This window comes from Oryzias latipes, chromosome 17, assembly GCF_002234675.1.
Source record: "Oryzias latipes chromosome 17, ASM223467v1".
NCBI classification, from domain to species: domain Eukaryota; kingdom Metazoa; phylum Chordata; class Actinopteri; order Beloniformes; family Adrianichthyidae; genus Oryzias; species Oryzias latipes.
The window spans coordinates 18,178,457-18,205,885 of NC_019875.2; the positions used below are offsets into that span (position 1 = coordinate 18,178,457).

Sequence of the window (27,429 nt, forward strand, 5' to 3'; positions counted from 1 at the left end):
AGTTCACTGGACTCAAATGCCCTCCACAGTCTTCAACCCAATAGATCACCTTTGGAATGTGGTGGCTGGTGACTTTCCTTGCTGGAAACACTGTATGGAATACATTTTGTCGAGTTTTTTATTTATTTATTGATCAGTCAAAACTTGATTGTGGACTTTTGGGTCACTGTGTCACACCTCCTCCTTTACAGGAAACATCCATCCATCTGTTTCATGCTAATACACCCTTTCCAAAAAATTACAATATCCCGGAAAAGTGTATCCGTTTCCGTAGTTCCATTCGATAAATGTCACTTTCATGGAATATAGATTCAGGGCCCATTGTTGAATTGATTTCACATATTTGTTAATTTTTACACAAATTGGGATTCTGGCTCATGTAATTCACAAAAATAGTATTTTGTCAATTTGTTTCTTTATTTTCATGTAATGCCCTGTAATGTGTTATGTAACAGAAAAAGTTCTTTAAATAAAGTTACATTTGAATTTGTTTTTGCTGAAATAGTCATTTTATGAGTGAGTTAGTGAACTCTACAGTAGAAAAAAATAGTTTCAGTTTTTCATACTTGTTTTGATTCTTGCTTCTTTATTTGTAAAGATTCAGAGTTTTTTTTTAAATAAATAATAATAAAAACAAACTATTGACTTGTTAGGTGTGTTTCCTCCATAAGAGGTCGCCCTGTTACCATTGTTACCATCTTCCGTGATAGATTTTGAAGGCTGATTCAGTTTTTTGCATCTCCTTGTTGAAAATACACTAAATCATTTTGAATCTATTGAGGTCAAAATTATTAAACCTATACTTTCATTTTTTTGTATGATTTTATGTATTTAATAAGTTAAAATACCAGACAACTGTAATTAAAAGATCTCTGATTTAAAAAAAGAATTTTCCCCTTCTTTGAAAGATCAAAAACTCATCACTAAGTCAGATTTTTTTTAAGTTATCATCAATTAAATGATTAATTATTGCTTGTTACTGTCAAGATGACAGAAAAAAACCCTCAGTTGCTCCCAGGTAAACATTGTTGGGCTTAATTATTTCTTCAACCCCAAATGTGCTGATAGGCTACATCATAGTTTGGATCCATATTCAGGAGATAATTCTTTTTTTTTTTTTTTAACCAAATTCCCATTAATAAAAACATGTTAAAACATTTACTTAAAAAAAAAGAACTAGAGTGATCCTCCTATCACTCCGGCTGGCTCCCTCTCCCCCCGCCCTCCCTCCCTCTGCCTGTGCGCTCTGGTCGGACGCGCACGTTGGATTTCGCCAGTGCGCACCACGGCGTCGCTCCACGCCACACCGCGCCGACGGCTGCTCTGCTGCTCCGCCTGTGGGAGCTTCAGGGGCGGGCTTTGGGACACCTGAAGGCTCGGAAGTGACTGGCATCGTGTTGAGGGGATATTGAACAAAAAAATTATAATAAGAGCGGAGAATCGGAAGGAGCAGCGGGGGAGCGCGCCATGGCCGCAAAAGAGAGCGCAACTGCGGGATTCGTCAGCGTCAGCAAGGAAATCACAGGTGATTCTGAGACTTTTTTTTTTTTTTTTTTTTTTTGGGAGGGGAAGTGATGGAAAGTCTTCCATTAAAATCCAGCAGATGTGGTGCAAATAAATGTGTCTAAAAGGCTCTTAGAAATAAGAGTTGAGCAAGAAATGAATGTTTCCAATATATCGGAGCAGAAATGTTAACTTTTGGACAGATTGCCAAAGTTATGTGCACGTGCAGGAGCTGCCAAGCTCCCTTTTTAGAGCGTTTTTTTTTATTCATTTATTTTTTAACGTAAAACCCAACACTAAATTATGGCCTGATCTCCTGGAGAGTTTGGGAGATGCCCGGCTCTCACGGTTAATTATCCTGATGTGGAGATAAGCCCTGCTTTTGACCAGCTCAACCATGTCAAGCCACCTTCTGTTTGGTCTGTTGATGAGACACCAGGTGGTGTTGGGCTCATTAACACACCTGCCATGAAGGAGAAGGCCGGGTGAGGACCTCATCTTCACCAAACCTCCTCCTTCTCCTCCCGAACCAACAAGGGGCGCCTATAAGGCTAAAAGGTTTAAGTGATTTGAGTCTGCTTAACGTCAATAACTCCACGTTTGTCTGATGCTTTCCTCCTTCGAGCCGCCTCGCCGGTGACAGCCGGCCTGTTTCTCAGATGGACTTTGTTTGGGAGACGGTGACACAATGGTGTCATGACACAGCATGACTTGTGTCTCTGTCTGAAAGCGCCTTCCCACTGAAATGTGAACATCGCAGCTTGTGGGCAGAAGTGTCTGTTTGCAGTCTGAGCGTAAAAGCAGACTTCATGTGTTATTGTTGTGGAGACGATGTATATAAAGAGCTCTCATGTTCTCGCAGGGTCACCATGATGCTTGTTATTTTCAGATGGGTTTTGCTACTAAAAATAGTCAAAATATCAGTCCCTTAGCGTGAAGGTGTGTCTATTTAGCTGAATACTCATCAAAGACCGATGATGATGGGGATTGAATAGAATTTGGAAGTATTCATTCTGATTTCCAGCCGTTTTCAACCCGTCTAGTGTTTGTGAAACATTCCAAGGAAGGAGTTCAAGGCAAAAGCTGTCCTTTTGATTTTGATTGAAATTGTTGGGCTTCGTCCAGAATGGTGTCACCCGCTGACTCCTGCTGGTGTCCCAAATCCATGTCTCTGCTGTACACGCTCTGTTGGAAGAAGACTGCGAAAAGTGAAATGGACTAAAACAGGGGCCTTAGAGGGCCGGCCACCTTCCGTTTATTTCCCCAGAAATTCTGCCTTTATCTGCTGCTGATTAGCTGGATCAGGTGTGTTTAGCCAATAAGGAGCTTCAGTGGCAGGTTGGTTGGAAAACATGTAGGACAACGGCCATCGAGGCCTGGATTCTGACACCCCTGGAGACTTATTTGATCTAAATAGGTAAGACCTCGCAGGATTTAGAATTTGCATAAATTTGACCACTTGGTCTGTTGTTGTGAAGCTACATACACAGCAGGCATGGGGCTGCTTCTTCTCTTTTTTTTTTTTTTTACTTGCGCATGTCCACCACCTACAGTTTGAAGAGGCTTGGTGTGAAATGTCACAGCGGTGCAAATGTTGTTCAAGGCTTTTTCTTTCACAGCTCAATTACAATATATTGAAGACTTGGTGTCATAATTCTGGCTGGACAAAAACCCCAGTTATTATTAATTTGTCTTCCAATTTTCAAACAGTTTGCACTTCTGTGAAATGAAAAGGGACCCAATCCATACATCGCTACCAAATCTGAGTGTCTGGTTTGAACAGGCTTAACTTTCAAAGCGTGTTTTCGTATGTAGAGCCCAAAAACGGTTGTAGAAACTCGAGTAGCTCGTGAATGCGACTACTTTGAGCCAGAATTGCACATTTACACAGACTTTTCATTAAAATTGGTCCACGGACACCCGTTGCAAAGGGTAAAATTGGCTTAAAAGCTTAGATGAAACACCAGCAGACATTTAGATTTCAAAAATTGCTCCTTTATATCACCACTATAGCAAACAAGATTTAGTCCACTAGTGTGCTATGCCAAAAAAAGCACACACAGCTGAAAAATGCTTCCTACAAACTTTTCTGTCTTAGTACGCCGCACGCGCGGCACTGCTGTGACATCATCCTAAAACCTACCTTGTAGTTCCTTAACAGAATTATCTTTAAATAAAATTCAATAATCACAACGATGAGACACAGCAACTCACAACAAAATGTGAGGGGAATATTCACCTGATAACATCAAAACAACTTTTACTGTGACAAACATTGCTTCTTACTCTGTTTCCCGGCAATCTATAAGTCATAAACACTTAGCAGCCTACTGACGGCTCCTCATCACTGCAGTCGTTGGCATCCTCTGAGTTCAAGCACACACGGCACGTCTCCTTAGTGGCTAACCGCCTTGCAGCACGCTTCCAGCGTACCAAAGTAACAAGTAAAACTGATAATCCAAATATAAAGTTTTAAAAAGTCAACGGTCCTGATGAGAATTGTAAAGCGCAGCACGTCTGTCATTATCTTGTTGTTTTCACCTGCATTCGTATTTCCTTACCAATGACTGACGAGATCTTTAGACACATTGTTTTATTTCCAAGCTTTGGTCCGTAACTGAACTGTCCGCTTGATGCCAGACTGAATACAGACCAAATGCAAGGTTCGGGTCAATCAGGAACAAAGGATTTTTCCAGTCTGAAAGCCACCTTAAGTTCAAAATGAAGCTGTTTGGTTGGAGTCAAGCCCAGTTCACCCCATTAAGACTTGAAAAGAGGAGCAAGAAATGGGACAATAAATCTATTTTACTCCTAAGGTTACGAATGTTATTGCATTGTAGAGCTGCACGATATGAGGAAAACTCGCCATATGCGATATTAGTGATCAATATTGCCATGACGATATAACTTGCGGTATATGAACAAATGGCAAAAACAACCAAAAACATAATTTCCATCTCACTGAAACAGTTTAAAAATTATACTCTAAATGACCGTCGTCTATAGAGGAGGCAAACATCAAACATAAAAGGGCTCAATCCGAATGGTCGCATGCATTAATGGATTTGATTCATTAAATACTTCAAGCTGTCATCAGATTGTTTTAGCACATTTAAGGTAACCATTTATTGCAATTTTCGCCATCTTTTGCGATATGCATATTGCCCTGCTTTATCTTGCGATAAATGTGCGATAAATTGTGCAGACCTGTTGGATTGTAAATAAAATAAAAGTTGTATTTTTCGAAAAATGAAGCTGAAAAAGAACAGAGTATGATTTTTCTTTTTTTCTTTTTTCGTGTCTCATTATGAATACAGACAGAATTTATTACACTTCCTAAAGTGAACACTACACCACTAAGGGTATAAAAGGGTGAACAAGAGCCAGATTGACATGAAACGAAAGCAGTAATAATGATATTGGCTGACTTTCAATTTTTTTTTTTCTCTGGAATAAAAAAGTTTTTGCATGAGTCCATGAGAGAAATAATGTCTTTAAGAACATCTAGAAGTTTCCCTTTTGGTAGCACTTCATTTGACTGTACATCTTCTATATACCTCTATCTCTTAAATGGCCTATACCGTGCTATTCTTAAGCTTTTTATAGTAAACTACATCCATGTAAATATCTGACCTTTAAATATTAGTTGTTTTTTTTTCCAACCCAGAAGTAAGACGACTTGATCTCTGAGGCCCCGCCTTTCACTCCTTGTGGGTGCCGCCCATTTAATGTCATCATCCTAGAACTGGCCTCTGCAGTGCGTCTGCATTCCGCCCACAAAATCAAACATCCTCCGTACTTTTGAAAAGATGGTTATGCATATTGTGCATATAAAATGAAAGTGTTGAGCCGATTATGCTATCTCTGTGGTGAAAGCGGGCGTGTGTGTTAGCCTGGGGGTGGTGCTGGCAGCTCAGACTCTTCCTGGAAGGGCGCTTTTCTCTACGTCGTCTCGTGAGAATCCGCTTGTTTTCGTGCGTTAGAAGGTGCTGGTGCTCAGAACACAGGTTTTTAGAGGAACGCTCAGAAATGCGTGAAGTGATCCAAAAAAATAGCTTTGGGGTTATTTTCTGTGAGGAATGAACATTATAATACACGGAAACGCTTTAAAAACTAGATGTTGCATGGTATAGGCCCGTTAATCTCAAATGGAGACGCTCCCAAATATTCAGATATTGGAATATGCTCAAAACGTATGATCGGGATTCCCCTTTAGTAGGAAAACTGGAAAATGCCTATTAAGCTACGGTCACACCACCCTCTGTTACGCGTGTTCGAGTGAACATTTATAATAAAATGTGTGTGGATGCGGGTTCAAAACCCTCGTGTTAATGTGTAGCTACGCAAGTTTCTATGACAGTTTATGAGCTTTACATCCAAAATGCGCAAACATGAACGTGCGTTGAAAGTTAAAGTTGCTTGAATTATGACACACCCCTCTTTAATTTAGAGATAGCAAGAATGTCACGAACGATGGATCTAGATTGACTTTTAGAAAATGGAAAGTTTGTTTTATAAAATTTTGCTTTCAAACTGTAGATTCTGATTTAATTTGTGGCGGTTCCATTGACATTATATGCATATGTTGTCGCATTGTATGAGATCATGCGTTCATTTCCTTTTTTATTTCTAATTTCAGTTCTGTTGTTTTCTGTTGTTTTAACGCACGCAGAACTGCAGCAACTATAGAGGAATAAAGTTGATGAGCCACACAATGAAGCTGTGGGAAAGAGTAGTGGAAGCCAGGCTTAGGAAGAAGGTGGAGATTTGTGAGCAGCAGTATGGTTTCATGCCCCGTAAGAGCACCACTGATGCCATTTTTGCTTTGAGAATGTTGATGGAAAAGTACAGAGAAGGTCAGAAGGAGCTGCATTGTGTGTTCGTAGATTTAGAGAAGGCGTATGACAGGGTGCCGAGGGAGGAGCTGTGGTACTGTATGAGGTCGTCTGGAGTGGCAGAAAAGTATGTCAGAGTAGTTCAGGACATGTATGAGAGAAGTATGACGGTGGTGAGATGTGCTGTAGGTCAGACAGAGGAGTTCAAGGTGGAGGTGGGACTACACCAAGGATCAGCTTTGAGTCCTTTTTTGTTTGCTATGCTGATGGACAGGCTGACAGACGAGGTAAGACAGGAATCTCCCTGGACAATGATGTTTGCGGATGACATTGTAATTTGCAGTGAGAGTAGAGAGCAGGTGGAGGAACAGCTAGAGAGGTGGAGGTTTGCTCTGGAAAGAAGAGGTATGAAGGTCAGTCGTAGTAAGACAGAATACATGTGTCTGAACGAGAGGGATCAAGGTAGAAGCGTTAGGTTACAGGGGACTGAGGTGAAGAAGGTGCAGGAGTTTAAGTACTTGGGGTCAACAGTTCAGTGTGATGGGGATTGTGGAAAAGAGGTGAAGAGGCGAGTGCAGGCAGGTTGGAGCGGTTGGAGGAAAGTGTCAGGAGTGTTGTGTGACAGAAGAGTGCCAGCAAGACTCAAAGGAAAGGTGTACAAGACAGTGGTGAGACCAGCTCTGCTCTATGGGTTAGAGACGGTAGCAGTGAGACAGAGACAAGAGGCTGAGATGGAGGTAGCGGAGATGAAGATGTTGAGGTTCTCCTTAGGAGTGACCAGGTTAGACAGGATAAGGAACGAGTACATCAGAGGGACGGCTCATGTTGCCTGTGTCAGCGACAAAGTCAGAGAAGCCAGACTGAGATGGTTTGGACATGTTCAGAGGAGGGATAGTGGATATATTGGTAGAAGGATGTTGGAGATGGAGCTGCCTGGCAGGAGGGCAAGAGGACGGCCAAAGAGGAGATACATGGATGTCTTAACAGAGGACATGAAGTTGGCTAATGTTAGGGTAGAAGATGTCCATGATAGAGTGAGGTGGAAAAGGATGATTCGCTGTGGCGACCCCTGATGGGAAAAGCCGAAAGAGAAAGAAGAAGATATGTTGTTTTAATAAAAAAGCTGGTTCTCTTTTTAATGAGTTACAAGGTGAATTGTTGTTCTCTTCAATACAAATAAGTGAGCTAATGGAAGGAGCTCAGGAAGAGAGAAATTAGATGCCTTGTAAAACAGCCTATTGACATTTGCATCACCTAATCTTCTGAGTTTATGCACCAAACTGAAGAAAGAAGATGGATTTCCCATTTTGTGTCTTCGTGTTTATTTGGGTTTTTCCCCTCTCATTTGTTGGGGGCCTGAATCCTTTGATGAATGATTTTTCGTCCGAGGGCTGATGGGTTTCTTCTGAGTTTCCTGAAAGTGATTAACCATGCCGTCTGTTCTTCCTTACCAGAGAGCATCCGGAAGGTTCTGGATAAGCAGGCCGTAAAGTTTGTGCGTGCCATCAAGCAGGAGACCAGGAGTGGCAAATCAGAGGATCGAATTCTGGTAAGAGGCCTCAACCCCCACCCCACCTTCTCTCTGACTGTCACGCCACATCAGCCAGTGCGAGCGACATTGCGTTTGAGGTTTTAAGAAGGAAGCGATTCTGGCTTGTTAGGCCTTGAGGGAACTAAATTGAAATAGTCACAGATTACACTCACAACAGACGCGTTGTAAATCAGGCTTAGGACAGTCGCTGTCCAAGCAGACCGAAAGTCGACACCACGCCGCGGCCCACTGAGTCCATCCTCGCAGTTTATTAGATGTGGCAGGATGGCCTTAATGCCATAGGCAACAACAGCGGGCCGTGTTGGTGTGTAAAGCCTTAGCGCTGCGGACTTATAGGGCATTTATTTTCTTGTAGAAGTACAAGAACAAGTGTGTGTGTGTGGGGGGGGGGGGGCATGAGCCAAGGCCACCACTGTTATTGAGAGATCGTCAATTAGTCAGCCGCATTAGTGGCCAATCAGTGCCTCTGAAGGCATCGCTAGCACCTCCCCCCTCAAAGTATATGAGTATCGTTAAACATGCTCCCCTTCCTACTGTCTCTCCTCCTTTCTTCTATCCACCTGCCCCCTTACCCACCCATCTATTTTTGTCATCTCTCCTTTGTTTCCATTCCCTCCCCTCCCTTCTTATCTGTCCATCTCGATTATCCTCCTTGCCGTCATCACCCCCACCCCCCACCCCCCATCCACCATTGCGCCGGTCGCCTCTCACTTTCATTGCTGCTCCCCCTTCATGCCCTTCTCCTCTTCCCTCCATTCTCACTCAGACCTTTTAAAAGGGGGCATTGAAGTCCTCTTTCCATCACAAGCAATTCAATTAGGTCTTCGCCGTACGAGAATGTTTTTTACTTTTTAAATGGGCCTTGGCTGCTTCTGCTAGAACTGCTCTAGAACCTTTCAGGGGAATGGGAGGTGGTGGGGGTGGATAGAGATATATTTGTGTTCAGTCTGGTTCATTGTCAAGGTCTTCCCCTTCTAAAGGTGATCTTTTCACTCTAAAGCAATGGACAGACCGGGCATTTGTCCGAGAACACGTGTTTAGCAACCATGGTGTTCACACTGGACAAGCAAGGAGGGGCTTCAAGGAGCAGTGTCAGACTGTTTTTTTTTTTTTCATGTAACCAACAAGGTTAGGAGTTGGTTTATTCACAGTAATGTTTGTTTTAGAGGTAGCTTTACAAAAAAGGTTGGGTGTTTTCTAATTATGCTAACATGGCTAACATGTAGATGTGTCGGATTGTGTGGTTTATTTTATTTTTTTTACTTACAAGGTGGGAGTTGGTGTATTCACAGTAATGATTGTTTTAGTGGGATCAGTCAGCTTTTTACGTGTATTGTAAATACATGGCTAATGTGTAGCTGTTTTTTAAGTGGTTCTAACAGGGTTGGGAGCCAGCGTAGTCACAGTGAGGTTTGTTTTAGCGGTATCAGTCAGATTTTTTACGTGTTACAAACAAGGTTGTGTGTTTTTATAAATACATTGCGTGCTGCTGGTTTTTTTTTTAAAGTATTTCTTGATAGGTTGGAAGCTAGCGTAGTCACAATAAGGTTTGTTTAAGCGGTACCAGTCTGTTATAGTTGTTTTATTATGAATATGCTAATGTGCCTAACAGGTAGCGTGTAACAAACAAGCTCTAGAATCACTTGTGAACGCAGTTGATAGTCTGAATGACTGACAAACTTATCTCTTGTCTCCCTTAATGCGCCTTAAATATGGACCTTAAATATGGCAAAAGTAAAAAAATAGAGCATTCATTGACTGTGCGCTCTTTAGTGTGGAAAATACAATAAATGGAAAAGGATTTTGGGACAAAACCCTCACTTAGCTAGGCTTTTCTTTAAAAACTTGATCTATTAGGCTACACTGGCAACGTGAGGTACGTAACAGAATGAGCTAAATGCAGATTCTTGAAAGCGCATTTAGCCCGTAGTGTAAGTAGGGGCTTCTTCTTCTATTTTTTTTTTTACTTTTTATTAGTGCATGTCTGCCACCTCCATGATCAATTTTCAAGGCACACCACTCATACGTCACTACCAAATCCAAGTACCTGATTGGTCAAAGTTTGACCTGGTTCAACTTTTAAGACAGATTTGGTTGTATGTAGAGCCCAAAAAGGGTGGTTAAAAATGTGCGTAGCTATGCGTGAATGCAAGAGTTTTGAACGCGGAAGTTTGAGACACGTGTTTATTTAGACTTTTCGTTGTAAGCTGTTGCTTGAACACGCGCTGCCGAGGGCGACGTGAACATGGCTCAAGGAGTGCATTTGTGTGAATAGGGATTGGATGGTTTTCTCCATAGATTTCAGGAGAAAGTCTTGGGGATACAAAATGTACTGCTAAAAAATGACAAACACTTTAAAAAAAAAGTTGGAAAATCAGAAGTTTTCCATGTTGTACAAAAGAACCTCTACTAAATAATTTCTTAAAAAGCTGCCTTTACCTTTTATCCTTCTGATATTCTCCCCTTAAAATGATTGGACAGGTCATATCTGAGCAGGAGAGCATCTTTGATCAGAAGTTTGTCGCATAAAAGGCTTTTCCTTTGAAGAATCGCACATCAAGTTTATATTTAGCCTTGAGTCCTTGATCTAAAATTTCTCTTTTCTTTTTCTTGTTGCCCTCTTTTTTTCCCCTGTGGAGTCTGCTGATACCCAACTGTCTTTGTGTGTTGACTGTACCACCCATCACACTGCAACACGCACGCACACACGCACCCAGGCTTGCAGGGCTGCCTCCCCCCACCACCCAACTCCACCAGACACTGGGAGGGCTCTGCATGACATCCAAACAGCACCCAGGGCGATGTGTGGTGGAGCATCATCAAACACACCCTTGCAAACCCAGACGCCAGCGTGCGGTTTGGCATGAAGGAGGTGGATGTGTGTGCATCCACGTGTGCGCACACTCTTGCAGCCATTATTAACCCCCCCCCCCCGCCCATCATATGAAGATTAGAGGCAACTTGAAAAACAAAGCATCTTCAAAGGCTGAGAGATGGAGACAGATGCGTTAGGAGGAAGTGGGAGAAAAAGAGGGGAGGGCGCATCCCACCAGAGGAAAGAGAATTGAAGAATGGGGTGAAAGGACGGCGGCAGAAGCAACTCTCTGATGGTTTGTGACGCCCCAGTTGCCGATTGGAGTTTTCCGCCGCTTATTTATCTTGATTGGTGGCTGCGTTTTATTCTCCACTGACTCCGCTCGTACCAATAATGGGCCTATTACTGGCTGTGAGTGCCACTATTTGACAGTCCCGGACACAGTCGGATGCTTATTCGCATTCAAGTTCCGCGTGAAATCCTTGCTTATGAGACTGCAGCAGAACCGCGATCAACTTAGTGCTGTGGCATTTACAAATTCGTTCACATACTTGGGAGGCTGGTGCAGATGTGTTTACAGCCGAGCTGTAATATACAACGCTCTATAGAGGGGGCACACATATGTGCACCCGGGTGGATTTATGGTCTCCGATTGTTTTTAAAGTCCCTGTTTTGTGTGTAAATCTTTTTTACAAGCAAAAGCAATTTGCAGTTGTGCACAGCTGACCTGAAGAAACTGATGCAACAATGTATTGATCATGAAAATGTGGACTTTGTTTTTATTTATTTTTTAGTATCCATCCGTCACTTCAGTTAAGGGTCGGCTGCCATGGTGTCCAAAAAATGGTCACTCTGACTCCTAAATATAAATTCAAACCCTTGATAGAAACAGTTGCTGCTGAATAATGAGTTTTGTTCTGGGAAATGCTTAAAATGTACAGATGTTTTTCTACGTTTGAATTAAGTAAAGTTAGGGAAAACAAACCAGTGGCTGAGTTAAACATTTGATGGAGGGGGGCAGAGGACTTATAAGGTGGCAAAGTGAAAGGCTATTACAAATGAAAGGATTAAATATATGTATAGGTAAAAAAAAATACCTAAGAAGTACATAAAAAAAATAGATAAAGCATGTAAATTGAATGGCTCAAGATTTCATTAAAAATAGGACCTATTGTTTGTGTTGTTTTTTGCTATTCTTAAAGAAGCTTTCATTGATTTCTTAATCTTTTTCAACAACATATTGACTTAAAAAATGGGTGGTAAGTGGACGGGGGCAAGGTTTGCTGCCCCCTGTAGGTCCACCTCTGAAGCAAACCCAACTTGTTGTTTTTTTACAGTGTAAAATAGCTTAATCAAAGATTCCAATATAGAATTTGACAAAAGATGCTTCATTTAAAAAAAAAACTAGCCTACTTTAAAGGACACTACCAGTAATTAAAAAATAGGGCTAATTTAAACAAGAATGTTTGAAGGTTGCAGATATCAGATATTTATCTTTATCAAGTATTTAAATATGAATTATAAACAATTGTAAATACTTGTTAATTTAGGTTATCATATTTTCCGTAAGTGCTGAGCAGTATGACTGAAACAAAAAGGGCAAAGACATAATAAATTAATACAATAAAAAGACAGCATATAAAAAAAGAGTCGTAAAAGCAACCGACTAATAAAAGCTACAAGGTTATAAAAGCAATAAAAACATGGAGAGTAAAAGGAAGTTAATTCAGAAAAATGTGGAGCTCAATTGTGCCTAAAGACTTTAGACTTGAAACTTGAAGAAGTCGGGGCAGCTCAGATGTTGAGAGGTACATGGTTCCAAAATTTGGGGGGGACTACTGAAAAACTGTTAACTCTGAATTTGCGTTTGGAACGGAGCGGATAACAATAAATACGGAGGAGCCAAAACATTGAAAGGGTTCATCTTAAAGTGGATCTTAAAGTGAATTTGAAGCCAGTAGAGGGGCAGTGCGTATAGGGTATAGGATGGATGATAAATACTTCAAGCTGCCATAAGATTGTTTTAGCACATTTATCACATCACAGTTTTCGCCGTCTTTTGCGAAATTCGTATTGCACAGCTGGATATCGCAATAACGATAAATTTGTGATTTATTGTACAGGTCTAGTCTTAGTCATGGGCGTTTATCCAGGCCCATGGAGGGTTGTACACTGGCGCAGCCGCAACTCAAAGGGAGCACAGGTGAATCTTGCCCCTTGAGGCTTCTGCGGTCCCTTTAAGGGAAATTAACAGAAATGGACCATACCATTGTTGTGCGTGTGGTAAGCATTGACTGTATTATATAAGTGGATGAATCGCATGTGACATCATCCATAAAAAAGCGGTTGGGTACCGCTGGCCTACAGCATGCCCGTAGTAAAACATATATTCATGAACATTTTCGCTCTACAGGCTCACCGATCTTAAAATTTGGTGTGGGTCATCAGCATGCGGGTCGGCCCATTGTTCATCAAAAGAAAGCCTGAATCCTCAATTCAGGTCAGTTGGGACTAAGGCTTTAGAGGGGCAGCAGAATTTGGAGTGTTCTGAATGAGATGGAGAAGAAACTGATCTAGAAAATAGTAATATGTACACATGTTACACATACTTTTTTTTGCTGGATGAACTACTTTTTCTTCTACCAGATTTGCACTGTGGTTTCTTTAAATGATTAACTTTACTATTTTCTTTGCCGGAAACGTTGTATTTGTGTTGAAGAACACTAGTATCAAGCTGGAGGGGATTTGGATCCAATGGATTTGTGGCATCGGTTGAGGACTTGTGTGGCTTTGGAAATATCAAAAGGTCATGTAGCTCACAAAGACTGCCTTTTCCTAAACCTTTCCTTTATCTTAAATGGAAATGTTAAGTCAGGGCAAAACATAGGAGTTTCTCTGATGTGGTCTCATGAAAACACAGGAGTGTCTTCATCTTCTTGACTTGATGGTTGATAACCCACATCGCCTTTTGTACGTTCCCAATGGGCTTTTCATCATGATTATGCCTTTTTTTTCTTAGTTAAAATTAAAACAGCTGTATCATTTTTGACATAGATTCTGCAGAGCAGTAGTAGAAATTTGAGGGTGGGACTCTTGGTAAGGCGCAAGCCTGTCCCCTTTTCCCTCACCATTGCTGAGTAGGGAGCTTGGGGCCCTTTCAGCGTATTCTCTACATCACAAATACCATCTTTTTCAAACACCTTTTTTTTTCGTCTGCTCCTACTTCACAATGATTTGATTGAATGAATAATTAGAAATGCAAGAATATGTTAAAAACACTATTTTCATCAGGGAAGGTATTTTAGGGTCACCTCAATAAATCCTCATGCTACCATTTAACAATTTTCTTTTTGCTACATTTCCTACTCTGACATCAACTATTCCGGATTCATCTACATATTTTCTTCTCATAAACTTCCTGCCTGGCAGGTCAAAGTCCCTCCTCTCAACACGTCAATTCAGCTTCCTTCACCCTATTTGTAGAACATCTTATAAAAGCAGACCATCTCATAATTTACCAATCATTACCTTCTGACTATCATATACTACTTTTGCAGTGCAGGTTGATGTTTCCTGAATGTCAGTTTTTTTTCCAGAAATGCTTGAGCTTCTTCTATAAATGACTTGATGCGATGTATTCAGTTATATTTTGTAAAAGATTAAAGCTAAAGAACATCTTGAATCACCGTCCTTGATGGAGCGTTTATTATCATAACTTTTAGTATAGATGTTACTTTTGAACGTGATGCAACAATTAACATTGACAATGTCTTCCCTGCCAACACACATTCCTCCTGATTAAAAGCTGAAAAAATAAGTTGCTTGTGGAAAGCATGGAAAATATATTTACTGAAAAGACACATCTTGTTTTTAGCACGAATTACCATAAATGATTGGAATTGGGAGCAATAAATTCATTTGAAGTAACAATCGGCACGTCTTCGTCTGTAGTTCTTGGTCAGAAGAATGAGGAAAGGAAGTACTTCTCCTAAGTACTGCCCACTCTGTCCACAAGCCCAAGAACGATGGATCAGTGAGGCATCTGCAGGGCTGGATCAAAAGGCACGGCTCTCATTCAGCTATTATACACTCCTACATTCTTTCAGGGCCATGAGATGTGTGTTTGTGAAGAATTGGATAAGACCCGAAACACAAGCAGCAGAAACTGGCTCTTTGGCTACGTTCACACTGCAGGCTGAAAAGACCCAATTCCGATTTATTTTGCCCCTGTGCGAACTTATCTGATCTTTTCATGAAAGTCTAAACGACACAGATCCAATCACTCGAGTATACGTGATCCTGAATCTGATACGTATCCGATCTTTCGAAATGCGACCTCCGTCTGAACGGCCAGGCCACATGTATCCGACCCGTACGTCATCGATACGCTACAAACGTCATCATTCTGCATTGAAGTAGGCGGGAACGAAAACATAAACAAAAACCATGGCAGACGATACTGCTGAGACCAGTCCGTGGAAGGGTAGCGAGGTCACTGATTTGATTAATATTTGGGGTGACAGCTCTGTTCAGGCCAAACTCCAGGGCTCTTATCGCAACCGGGCGGTTTTATAAAAAATTTCCAGAGATATGGCCGAGCGTGGTGTTGAACCTTCTCCGCGATGACTTTTTTTTCCTTTCCAACAGTAGTCAGAAGCGCGGGGGAGACCAGCTTTTACTAATTCAAACAGGTGGCCCTTCCTGACACAACCCTGTATTTTATCCAGACTTGGGACAAGCACAGGGGCCACTTGTGGCTGCATAATTAGGCAGCAGTACAAAGGGTCTTTCCCAAAGACCCACACCGGATGAAACTCATCGCACCCCCTTGGAAACGAACCCCGATTTCCCATGTGCCAGTCCTACACGCAGTCAATTGAGTCATCCAGCCGCTCGTTTACAGTAAAATTAGTCATTAAAAATAGATTATTACCACGGTTTTGTTTTTTTTTGCATTCAGACTTGACGGCCGGGGCTCTTGGGTTCATAGAGATCCAGCAGAAAAAACAAAACAAACATGAACTCGTCTTCCACCCCAAATGTCTTTGATTTCTAGCTTTTGATGGTACAGAAGGCATACATTTTTATAAAAAGACATGACACCTGTGAACATTGTACATGAAATATGAAGAATTTTAGGGACTGAGGAATAAGAGACTTCCTCTTGCATTACTTAATTTAAACCGGTGAAACTGCTCCTTGCTGATGACTCGTGGAAATCTGTGTCAGTGATAGAAGAGGACAAAGGGGTGCAGCAGGCTGCTCACCCTCACGACTGAATCATTCATACTTCCAGCCCTCTCTCGCCGAGGCATAATATGCTCAAATAATAACAGGCATTACAGCAGCATCATGCATATTTTCCCTTTCATGTTGTGATCTTCTGCCAGCTTGTCAGCATGGAGTCAGATTCCCTGCAAGCGTCCGGTGATACCAGCGCGTTTAATTAGAACGAGGCTTTCGTTTTTGGTTATCATGACACGTGGTGGTAGCTTATGGCGGAGAGGCTGTGAAGTGTGACTGCCGACCTTCTCCGTTCCTTTGTGATGGAGAGGGAAAGAAAGAGGGAAGTGTGAAGAACTGCATGCATTGTCAGTGCTGAAGGGCAGCTGTATGGATATCTTCCTTTTTATATTCATTTTTTACAGAAATTGTGATTTGTGTGCTACCATATTTAATCATGTTTATTTTCCGAGCAGGATAAAATAACGATTTAGAACAGAATCGGAAGCTTTTATTGTCATATATACAGCTTTTAAACTGACATAAAAAATGACATTCTAGTGCAACCCGAACAAGATCAGACATACAACAGAAGTACACACATGCAGTTCAAAGTTGACTGAGGTGCAGCAATGATGCGCACCTTGCTTAGGGTGGGTGTAGATGGGTTACAATGTGTAGATACAAGAAAAAAACGACACCATTTAAACACAAAAGCACATATTTACACGACAACACGGTACATGCGACTCGGGGGGTGGGGGTCAAGGATGTATATTTAAAAAAAATATATACATATACAAAAAAAGCTTACAAAAGCTTTTCTGAGTATTTCTTTATTCAAACGAATCAGAAGCAGACAAAAAAATGCCGCAGCTTTGTGGAAAAGTATGTAAATAGAAAGGTGACGGGAAGTGGGGCGGGCTCACTCTGCCCCAACAGTCCCACCCACAATTCAGGGGGCGACTTTCTCATGTCCTAGAAAACGACAAAGGTTTTTTGATTTTGGGTAAAAACCCCATAATCATAAATAAAACACCACTGCAGATGCTTTGATAATAGATCAAAAGATGATCAGAGTGGGACTTTAGATTACCTTTTTTGTTTGTTTTTTTGTTAATAAACTAATTTTATTGGGTTAGGAAGAATGTCAGGCGCTGTCATGACGTCATCCTAAAAGCTACCTTGTCGTTCCTTCACAGAATTCTCTTAAAAACAATTACAATTCTCTGTCCCCTACCCCTTCCCTGGTGGGGGGTGCGGGCCCCTTGGCGATGGCGGCAGTGTCCCTTGGGTGCCGGCTCCCTGGGCCCGGCGGTGCTCTCTCCGCACGGTGGGGGGGTTCATATTACACCTGAGCCGGGGGTGTTCGTGTCCCTGGGGGGTGGGTCCTGGTCCTTGCCCCTGAGCGCTGGGCCCCGCCAAACTTCCAACATGGCCGAGCCTGGTCGGGCCATATTTATAACACCCCTTGTGGGCCACCCTTTTTTCCCCGGGGTTCCCCCCTCCTGGGCGGGGGCGGCGGGCCCTGCCTTGCTCCTCCCTGGACCAACCGTGGGCCGGGCGGGTGGCTGCCTGGAGTGCGGAGCGGGTCTCCCTTGGGGGGTCCTGGCTCGTACCTGGGGTTGGGGCGGGGGGATGCCCGGAACTCCTGGGTTGTGGTGGGGTGCTCGTCTGGGGCTGTGGGCGTCCTTCTCCGGTGGGGCCCTGCGTTGGGCCCTTCCGGCTCGGCGGGGGGGCTGCTTTCCTGGCTGGGCTGGGGCGGCGCTCTCTTTCCCTCCGCGCCTCCCTGCTCTCTGGCTCTGGGGGCCTTGCGGCGGTCCTGCTGGCCCTGGCCTGGGTGGCGGTCTTGGTCGCCCGGGGGGCGGTCGTTCCCTGCCTGTTCCCGTGTGGCGTTGGGGGAATTCCGGCTGCCGCTGCTGCTGTGGCGGGGGTGTGGGGGTGGCTGGGCGCTCCTCCTACTTCTTTTCACATTCCACCATCCATTTTAGAAGAACATAAACACTCACCTGAGCACAGGTGTTAGCTCACTTTGCACTTATAGTTTGCATGATTGAATGAATGAAAGATTTCACAGTAGTTGGTTTAAAGGCATAGGTATGCGTTCGTGAACACTATCTGTTTTGTGTACATGTTGACATGTGAACATTTTTTTGCAGCTAGCAGGTGTGTTGATAATATTTGAGTGTGTGTGAACAGGCCCCGCCCTTTTTGTACTACATTTGAACTGTACCGTAATGATAAACAACCAGTAAACCTGTCTACTCCATGCTGCTTCATGGTCTTACCCCCCCCTCTCACTATCCCCCCCCCTCTGACATCCCTCCCTCTTCTTCCCTTCTTTCCTTTTCCATCCGGTCCAACACCAAAGATTTTCAATCATGGTTGAAATGAATAAAAGTTTGGCCTCAGTTACAAAAGGGGTTTGTTCAGTCATACCTTTGGTTTGTCTGAAGATTAATAACCCCTCTTGTTAAAGTAAAATATGTCCAACACAAGAGGCCCTCAGCTCTCATCTGCCTGCCTAGCTGTTGGACAGGACAAGTTAAAAAAAACAAAACAATGCCATAACACCACAACAATGAGACACTCAAACCCATTGAAATGATGAATGCAAGCTCATTAAAACAATTTTTAACGTGAAACACAAGCTGCGTTTACATGGGCAAAAGTAATCGGAAAGAATGCCTGATCGGAAGGAAAATGTGCCATCTAAACACGCCGTTTGGAATAGTCTGCCCCGATCAGACTCGTTTGGATCAAAATTTCTTTCTGATCGAGATAGGTGGGTTTATGTCGATTGTTGATCCGATTGTTGTGCATGTAAACGGTTCATTCCGATCGTGTGTCACTACTGCTCTGGTTTAACATCATGGATAGACGGTGTGACGCTGTAGAGAAAGCTTTGGAGCTCAAACAGGACCGACCGGGTACTCCGCGCCGGTGTGAAGCCCTCTCTTACACCCCTCCCGAGGGGGGTGTAAGAGGGGGGGGGGCGCTTCGTGACCCGTGACGTCTGGACCCTGCGCGGTCCTGGCTCGTGTGCCGGTGGACAAAGCGAACTGTGTCTCTGAGCAGAGCAGCTGGATTAATAACTGGATTAATAACTCTGTGTTTGAGGGGAGGGAAGGATGCGTTGTTACGTGTGCGTTTTGTTGTTTGTTTGTGTGTGTGACTGCGATCCGTCCCGCCACTCTCGGTTAGCTGCTGTCAGGAGAACCGTGTGTCCGAGCAGAGCTCGGACTTCCAGCGCACACAGCAGCTTTGGGGCGGTGTGCGAACTTTTTAAAGCAAAATGTCGCTCAGTCCTTAGAAACTGTTCAAACAATCACATGGATTTGTATTTCCAGTCGTGTCCCGACAAAATAAAGGCTGATGTTATTCCCACATATTTACGTGCAGCCAAGATGCAGATTGCGGCATATCCCGGATGGATTTTATATTTATCAAACAAGGCTAATGTTGTTAGCTCATGTGTTAGCCTCTCCTGGGAGTTCCGTTCTTCTTCCACAAAAAATAACACTGACCACACAGATGAAAAATGAAACGATGAGCGAACAGGCGCTTCATAATATTCATAACATTAATAAAACACGCTTGGAAGATCGTCTTGTATATTACAGAGCTGCTGCATAAATGTATATGACAGCAAGGTTTGTTTACAACGGGACTCATTTCCTTTTTCCGGTATTTTCAACATTACTGCACATGCCCAAATGATTTATTCCGACTGAAAGTGTGACCATGTGAACGTTTCTTCTAATCGGAAAAAGTTTTTCTGGGCCCATGTGCACGGTTGAATTTTAATCCGAACATTGATCCGATCAAGATATTTTGTCCATGTAACCGCAGCTACAGTTTCCTCAACAATCTATATGTCATAAACACTTCTTAGTAGCTTCTTAGCTGTCTTCTTGCCCTGCAGCATGCCTCCACCAGACTGAAACGGCCAGTAAAAAGTGTTGAGCATGTCGTTGACACTGACGTTCAAATTTGGTCAGTGAAATATTAAGATTGAATCAGTGAGCAAGGATTGCATGACGCAGGACTTCTGTCATTTCTGCATCTACAGTAGTTGCTTTACCGGCCAATGACTGAAGAGATCATCAGTCATGTGGTTTTGTTTTCACGTTTTGGTTCAAATCATAAAATGTCCGAATGAACGGCAGCCGGAATACAGATCAAATACGAGGTTCAGGACTCGATCCGGCCGACTGAAGTGGACTCGTGCGGATCAAATGATTTTCCCGGTCTGACAACATGCACCCTTAATCTTTAAAAGTGACGGGCTGCTGGATAAAAGACAAGGAGGATTTTCATTAGATAATGCAGGTGTGCTGCTAACCAGTTTTTTTGCTCGTTTCATGGTCATGTATCTTCATCCCATTTCAATCTTGGCATTTTATTTTATTTTATTTTTTTTAAGTTTTTCCCTTTTCAGTGTTTATCAGAACAAGGATTCCTAGATTATTCCTAGATTCCTAGATCTTATCTCTAGAGTGCAGGTTTTTCAATTAACAATTATGTCACTACAATAAAATACATTGAAAGCGTTGTTTTTATTTTTCCATTTTTAATTAAAATTCAATTTAAATTGAGGTGATTTCCTTCAGCCAAACCTCAGATTGCCTACCATCACTGTTTTTCAGCATGACATTGGCGACTCCTTTAACAGTCTTTATTTTTGTTTTCCAATCTTTCCTCTTGTGAGCACACTTTTAAAAATCTGCATCTCCTTGTTATCCTTTATATCTCCAGACATTCAGTTGGCATGAAGCAGGTTTAGCTCGACTGTGCGTGTCACATTGGAGTGTTGTGTAAAGTTGGCTTTGTGTGTGTTGTTTGCGTTGCATTAGCACGTCGACCTTAAGCTAAAGTCTCTGCCTTTCGTCCTCGTGTCTTTGTTGGTGTTTTTTAAAATGCCCCTGTGGCCGAGCCAGAAAATGCTGCCAGTGAACAAATCTGGCTCTGATCCTCTGCTTGATCCCTCTGGGGCGTTTGCTGCCTCGCACACACACACACACACACACACACGACACAGAAACACACTTTGATTTGCAGCGTCTCTTTTGAAGACCCAAAGCCTGACAGCTCATGATTAATATTAGCCCCCAGTCCCCCCTCCCTCTTTTTGGCTCAGCCATGTGTTGCACGCAAACACACAATTAGACAAAGTCAAATTAGCTGCTTTTGGGCATGCACAGTACGCGCACTCCGTCTTTGAGTGACACGCTGCTTCCCACCTCTGGCCCTGCTCTGAGGGCCGACTGCTCGACTGACCGACTCTTTGAACAAGAGTTTCTGACGTTGTGCCATGACGGCGAGGGTGCATCTCTAACAATCATCCCAGCGGCTTCACCTCCCAGTCCTCCTCTTCTGCCGCTTCCTCGTCATGTTTTCAGATTCTCACCTGCTGACTTTTTTTTTTTTGGCCTCCCAGATCAAAAGAGATCCATGCACGGAGCAGAAACGTGGGCACTTTAAAGCAGTTTTGATGGATTTCTCAAAGAGGAGTTCTGAGAAGGCCAAAGATTCAGCTTCTGACTGGTGGAACTTGCCTTAAGCTCTGTCTGGCTGTGCTAATTAGCATTAGGAGCTGCATGTTTTTTCTTGTAGCTTGACGGGGGAACACTGCTCTTTAATATTAAACAAAAGGTAGCTCATTTAGCTTCAATGTTGTTTTTCGGGCATCTATACTGGCCAAAGATTAAAAAAAAAAAAAAATCACCAAGTGGTATCGTATTAAAAATGTAAATGGGCTATGTTAAAGAAAAATATTTATTTACTACAGTGGTGTATTATTAAATATATTCACTAAAGTCATACATTTATGAGGAAAAATTGGTAATTTTACGAGAACGAAGTGGTTAAAATATGAGGAAAAAAATTTGTTAAAGTAAAAACAATTGATACAATTATGAGGAAAGTCAGACTTTTACAAAAATAAAATTGTAGAAAGAGTAATTCTACATTTATGAATAATGAGAAACAGTAGATATTTTTTTATGGTGATAAAGTTATATTTTCCTAAATGTAGATAACTTGAGAATTTACGAGATTCAAGTAATACATTTGAGGCTAAAGTCTGATTACTCAGAAAAATCTAAACAACAACAAAAGAAGGACCAATATCGTGTTATCGGGTTTTATATATACAAAGGCTTAACAACCAACTAGCCAATATTTTCAAAAAAGCATGGCTTTTTCTTTGTAACTTTACGAAATTTTTACCCTTGCTTTTTCATACACATTAATTCCCTTGAAGATTACGTTCTTTTTTAAGTTATTTTATCTTAATTATACAACTCTATTCTTGTAAAATTACAATTTTATTCTCATAAATGTACGACTCAATTCTCATAATTTACAACTTTTTTAACCTTTCATTTTAGGGGTTGATTGTTAAAAACTTTGACTTTTTTCCTCATAATTTAACTACTATATTCTCGTAAAATTTCAACTTTTTTCTCATATTTATACGACTTGATTTTTGAAAAATCATAAAAATACAACTTTATTCTGATGAAACTGTCTTTTCTCTCAAATGTATGACTTTATTCTTTAAATTCACAACTTTTTACTCTTATTTTACAGGTTTATTGTTAAGCATAATTATACGACTTTATTCTTGTAAAATTACGACTCTTTTTCTTTACATATAAATTTACGATTTTTTTCTTGTAAACTCACAATTGTTTGCTAACAAAAATACAACTTTATTCTTATAACTTTGTGTGTTTTTATTTTTATTTTGTGGTGGCCCTAATACTATGTTGAAATGTAACGGTATTTATTTTCTTTATTTTTTACATAAGTAGGATAACTAAGTGTCTGATTAGACCTATAGGTCATACGAAAGCAAACTGCCTTAATTTCCGGATTATAAACCGCTACTTTTGTCACACGTTTTCAACCCTGCGGCTTATTCAAGGATGCGGCTAATTTATGCATTTTTTTTAACGGCCACTTGGGGCGTGATACAAAGAGGATGCAAGTTTCATGGAACTTCCCCCTCACAAAGAGATAATCTTGGGAAATTCGAGAGGGCTAGTTAATGGCTCAAGCTGTCAGTCATCTGAGCTGTTACTCATATAACTGACAGCAATGGTAAGTGTCCATGAACACCACTTGACTCTGAACAGTCTTATGAGAAGACTATGAGAATGAATTCTCTCATGACTGGCATCAAGCCCATTTATTTTGACATACCCACAAGTCATGGACCTCACTTCTGCTCTTAGACCCCTTAGTCATGGTGCAACAAAAAGAACCATCCATGCTCAGCCTTATTTTGGCTGCATCCCACAATCCCTTGCTGCTATTAGACCCAACGTGCATGTGACCGCCACTACAATATGACGCAGCTTTCAAGTTAAAAGCAATCATTAAAAGCAGTGTGAAAAAATCCACCATCACCAACGACGGAAGAGGACAGCGCAAGCTCAGGTGTGAATTTGCCTCAGAGTGACATTGACAGCTACAACGAAGGAGAGACTGAGAGAGTGTGTGGCCAAGAATGTCTGATGCTATTCCAATCCGACACTGAGGAGGAAGACTTCCATGTTTCAGTGCACACGAGGAAGATGAAGAAAGCTCTGTGACTTTTACGTCCATTCTTTTAAACCAACCCTGTTAGCGCTGTGTTACGGTGTGTCTGTTGTGGAAGAAAACTTCCAGCGCACGCGCAGCTCCGCACTGCGCTAGCCTCTCTGCAGGGGCGCGTACCGCGCAGATAAGTTACTGTTGCTCTTAGTGACATTTACCAGTATGTTTTTTTTAACCAGCCCTGTTACTACCACATTGCTGCCATGTTACTGCAGCGTCACAGGCACTGTTTGGAAAGAAAAGCTCAGGTATATACCTTCTATATACCTTCTTTGTGTATACCTTCTTTTATTACAGTTCTCTTTCACTCTGTATAATAAACATAAACACACACCCCCAACACACTTTCGCTGCCCCTGCTCTCACTCGCTGCACGAGCGCTCTCCCCTCCTTCCGCTGCACGCGCTCCCTCCTTCTTACACACGCGCGCGGTTTTGGCACATTCACATCCTCAATCTACAACACAGTGTGGCGACACAGGGGTTAGCCCCACCTTCAGCCCTTAAGACTCATGGGAAATGGGGAATCACGAGTGTAAAGTTCTTCTCCATGACTGAGATAGCTGTGAACAGAAGTGACGACCATGCTGTCTGGCTGTTTGTTGGTGTGTTCAAATAAATAGGCCATATTACTGGAAAGGAGAATATGCAATCACTATGTGCTTCTGGAGTCGTTCAGAATGTTCCCGACAACATGTTTGAACAATATGTTTAAACGTGGGCACATGCAGTTAATATACAGGTATGGCTTGAATAAAATAGTTTACCCTTTAAAAATGTAAAGGGTGCGGCTTGCTACCATGTGCGCTCTGAAGCCCGGAAATTATTGTAATTGCTTTTATCAGTACAGTTTTTAAAATAAATTGAATTTTATTTTTATTTTGAATACCGGTATAAATTTGCAAGTGTTGCTTTATTTTTTCTTGAATTTTTTGTTAATAATAATGATACTCTTTAAAGGGTCGTTTAAAAAATCAGAAAATGGCTATTCAGTGTTCTGAGCTGCATTACTCCTTTTACTGGATCTTTTTCAAAGCAAAATTGCAATCAACAGGAACTGAATTAAGCTTGTATTACATTTAAATAGTGAATAAAAAGAAAACTTGTCTATCTATTACAATAGTTGCTTTACAGCTCCTTTCAGCTAGCGTTAAAGAAGATATTCACATTAATTGGAATTTTTCTTTTTGCTATTCACATATTTCTGATAAAGTCTTAAACTACTTTGCAGTTGTCACCATGATAACTACATGACGTCAAGAAATTTGGCCTTGAAGCTTTTGAATATATCAGTAGTCTTCATGTAGAAAGATTTTCAAAGCAAATTGAACTTTTTACTTAACATTTACTGTTTCCCTGCAGCGTTTGCATTTTTTTAGACTGTACATTTTTTATGTGATGTAAACATCTTTTGGTGTTTAATGTAGCTAACGTGTAGCGTTGTTGGATTGTGTTTTCTTTCAAGTGTTGTCAACAAGGTTGGGAGTTAGGGTTGTCACAGTAACATTTCTCTTAGTTGTTTTAGGTTGTGTCCGAATTCCTTCACTACTCACTACATAGTGCACTATATAGTGCGTTCGCCATTTCGTAGTGCTGTCCGAATCTACAATTCCAAAATCGAGTGCCCTAGAAATTTCCCAGAAGACTGATAAAAACCAGTGTGCAACGATGCTCACTAGATTGGCAAATATAGCCCACAATGAATTGCGTCTGAAACATGTTTGCCAAAAAAATGAATTTAAATTTATCTTTTTAATAAACCATTAACGTTTTTATTTTCAAAAGACAGTGGACCCATAAATGGTCGTCTCGAAACGCTCATATCAGTGAGATCGTGAAATCGATGACGTCATATTCGCCGTTTAACAAAAAAAAAAAAGTAGAGAGCATGGTGTCCAAAATGCTTTCAAAATCCAGGGCACTACATAGTCCCGGACTATATAGTGTTTTAGTAGTTAGGGGTTAGGTTTGGAAATCGGACACAGCCTTAGTCTGTTCTATGATGTACAAACAATTTTTGGTGTTTTTGTAAGTACGCTAACTCGGCTAATGTGTATTAGTGTTGACCTGTGTTTTTTTTTTTTTTTTTACGCGTTAATAAGGTTAGGAGTTAGCACAGTCACAGTAATGTTGGTCTTAGCGGGATCAGTCTTTTTTTATTTGCAAACATGATTGGGAGTTACAAGTACTGTGAACACGCTAACGTGGATAAAGCTTCTAACGAGTAACATGTCACAAGCAAATTCTAGAATTACTATGAACATAGTTAAAGTCTGACTGACTGATGGACTTATTTATGATTCTTTGTCACTTAAGTAAGGGTTAATGTCCAACGAAATGTGCATTATCACTTTATAACGCACGTTGCGGAAGCCTGAGGTTGCTTCCGCGAAGTGAGTTAAAAAGTTATAATGCATACTTCTAAGGCCATTAACCTGCTTTTACCATGGTCACTTACAAAAGAAATAAATAGTAACCAGTTTTTAAGTCTTTAATTCTTGTCTTTTTCCAATTTGGATCGCTTTTCTCACAAAAAGCGAACTATTTGTTACCAGGTCATTTATAAACGTTGCGTACGCACAAAAGAAGGCGTACGCCACTCCCTACGCAATAGTTGAGATTTATAAAAAGCAAACTTGACGGGAAAATGTGCGGTCCTTCATGCAAGCTCTGACCCAGGCGTACGCACAAAAACGGGTGAAATGAGAAACGGCGACGCCGTCGGCAGATGGAAGAAACACGTGAAAGTGAAAATGACAATCCTGCCTCTCATAAATAACATGAAGACTTCACAAAGCAAGTCTTACAATTAGCAGCCTACACCAACACCCGTTTGATCAATCAGCAGTGAAACAAACAAAAAAAATCAAACGAAAATTACAACAGAAATTCAAATGAACACTTATTTGCAAAAAGAAAAGTGAAATATGTTCTGCAATATTGGCATGTTGTGCAATTCATCCTCATAAATAATATAGTTAACAGAACGAAATAATGTACAAAACTGATATTCCCGTTAATGTGTCCGCCTGGCGGAGCAGATATAGGTACGGGCGTGCGGACGGACGGACGGACAGACGTACCAATTGTCCACTGGGGAAAGTTGTTTTCAGAGCAAAACATTTCTTCATAAGCTATGGAATTATGGTATTCATGCATATGCCTTTAGTTTGTTTTATTTTTGATAAAACAATGTATGGCGTATGTCTCCACCATTCAGAAAGCAACAAGAAATTACATTTGCGCTGATCAATTTCCCATTTCCACGTCGATTATTACCGACATCTGTAGCTTGTCAGATGTAATTAAATGGAGGGAAATAAAATGCCCCATCACAATGCGTAATCGCGCACAATGGCTGATCTTGCGCTCTTAGAAGATGTGGTAAATGGAAGAATTCGGAGTGAACGCATCTTTAGACAGCAAGAAAACTTGCTGGCAAACGAGGACGAGTGGCTTATGAGCCGGTTCCGACTTCCTCGAGCCGTCCTGTTGGACCTCTGCTGGCTTTTGGGCAGAGGAGCACTTGGAGGAACTACGCGTGTCACCCGGTGCATCTGGCGCTCAGGGGGCCCCGGTGCGCCCCCCCCCCCCTCCTCCCGATGGAGCGCTAGAAGTTTTTTCGCCTCGACTTTGATGTCCGACCATTTCTTTTTTATTTCGGCCACGGCCCAAGGTTGTGAGGCTACAGCATTTTCGGCGTCTGCCACCGTCTGCCACTCACGTGCCTTTTTGGCATTAGTAATGCCCACGCTGTGCCCTCCAAACAACATTTTCTCCTCTTTTCCACCTCGCCAACGATAACTTCTACTTCACATTGAGTGAAGTTACGTTTTTTTTTGATTTCCTCTCTGTGTTTGCCGTGGTTTCCCAATCAGTGAATATTCATTTGTGGGC

General features: G+C 41.8%; 1 protein-coding gene across 3 annotated transcripts in view; it reads left to right on the forward strand.

Moving 5' to 3' along the window:
* Positions 1-1,254: 1,254 nt before the first annotated feature.
* The window catches only part of LOC101164435 (capping protein, Arp2/3 and myosin-I linker protein 3), a 126,093-nt gene continuing 99,918 nt past the window's right edge, over positions 1,255-27,429 (forward strand). For 2 of the 3 annotated variants that reach the window (XM_023965175.1, XM_023965176.1), the window contains exons 1-2: positions 1,255-1,525; positions 7,793-7,887. In XM_023965175.1, the coding sequence (XP_023820943.1) occupies positions 1,468-1,525; positions 7,793-7,887 (153 nt within the window). In that variant the 5' untranslated portion in view covers positions 1,255-1,467. The remainder of the gene's footprint in view (positions 1,526-7,792; positions 7,888-27,429) is intronic. The other variant, XM_023965177.1, reaches the window with a different exon arrangement.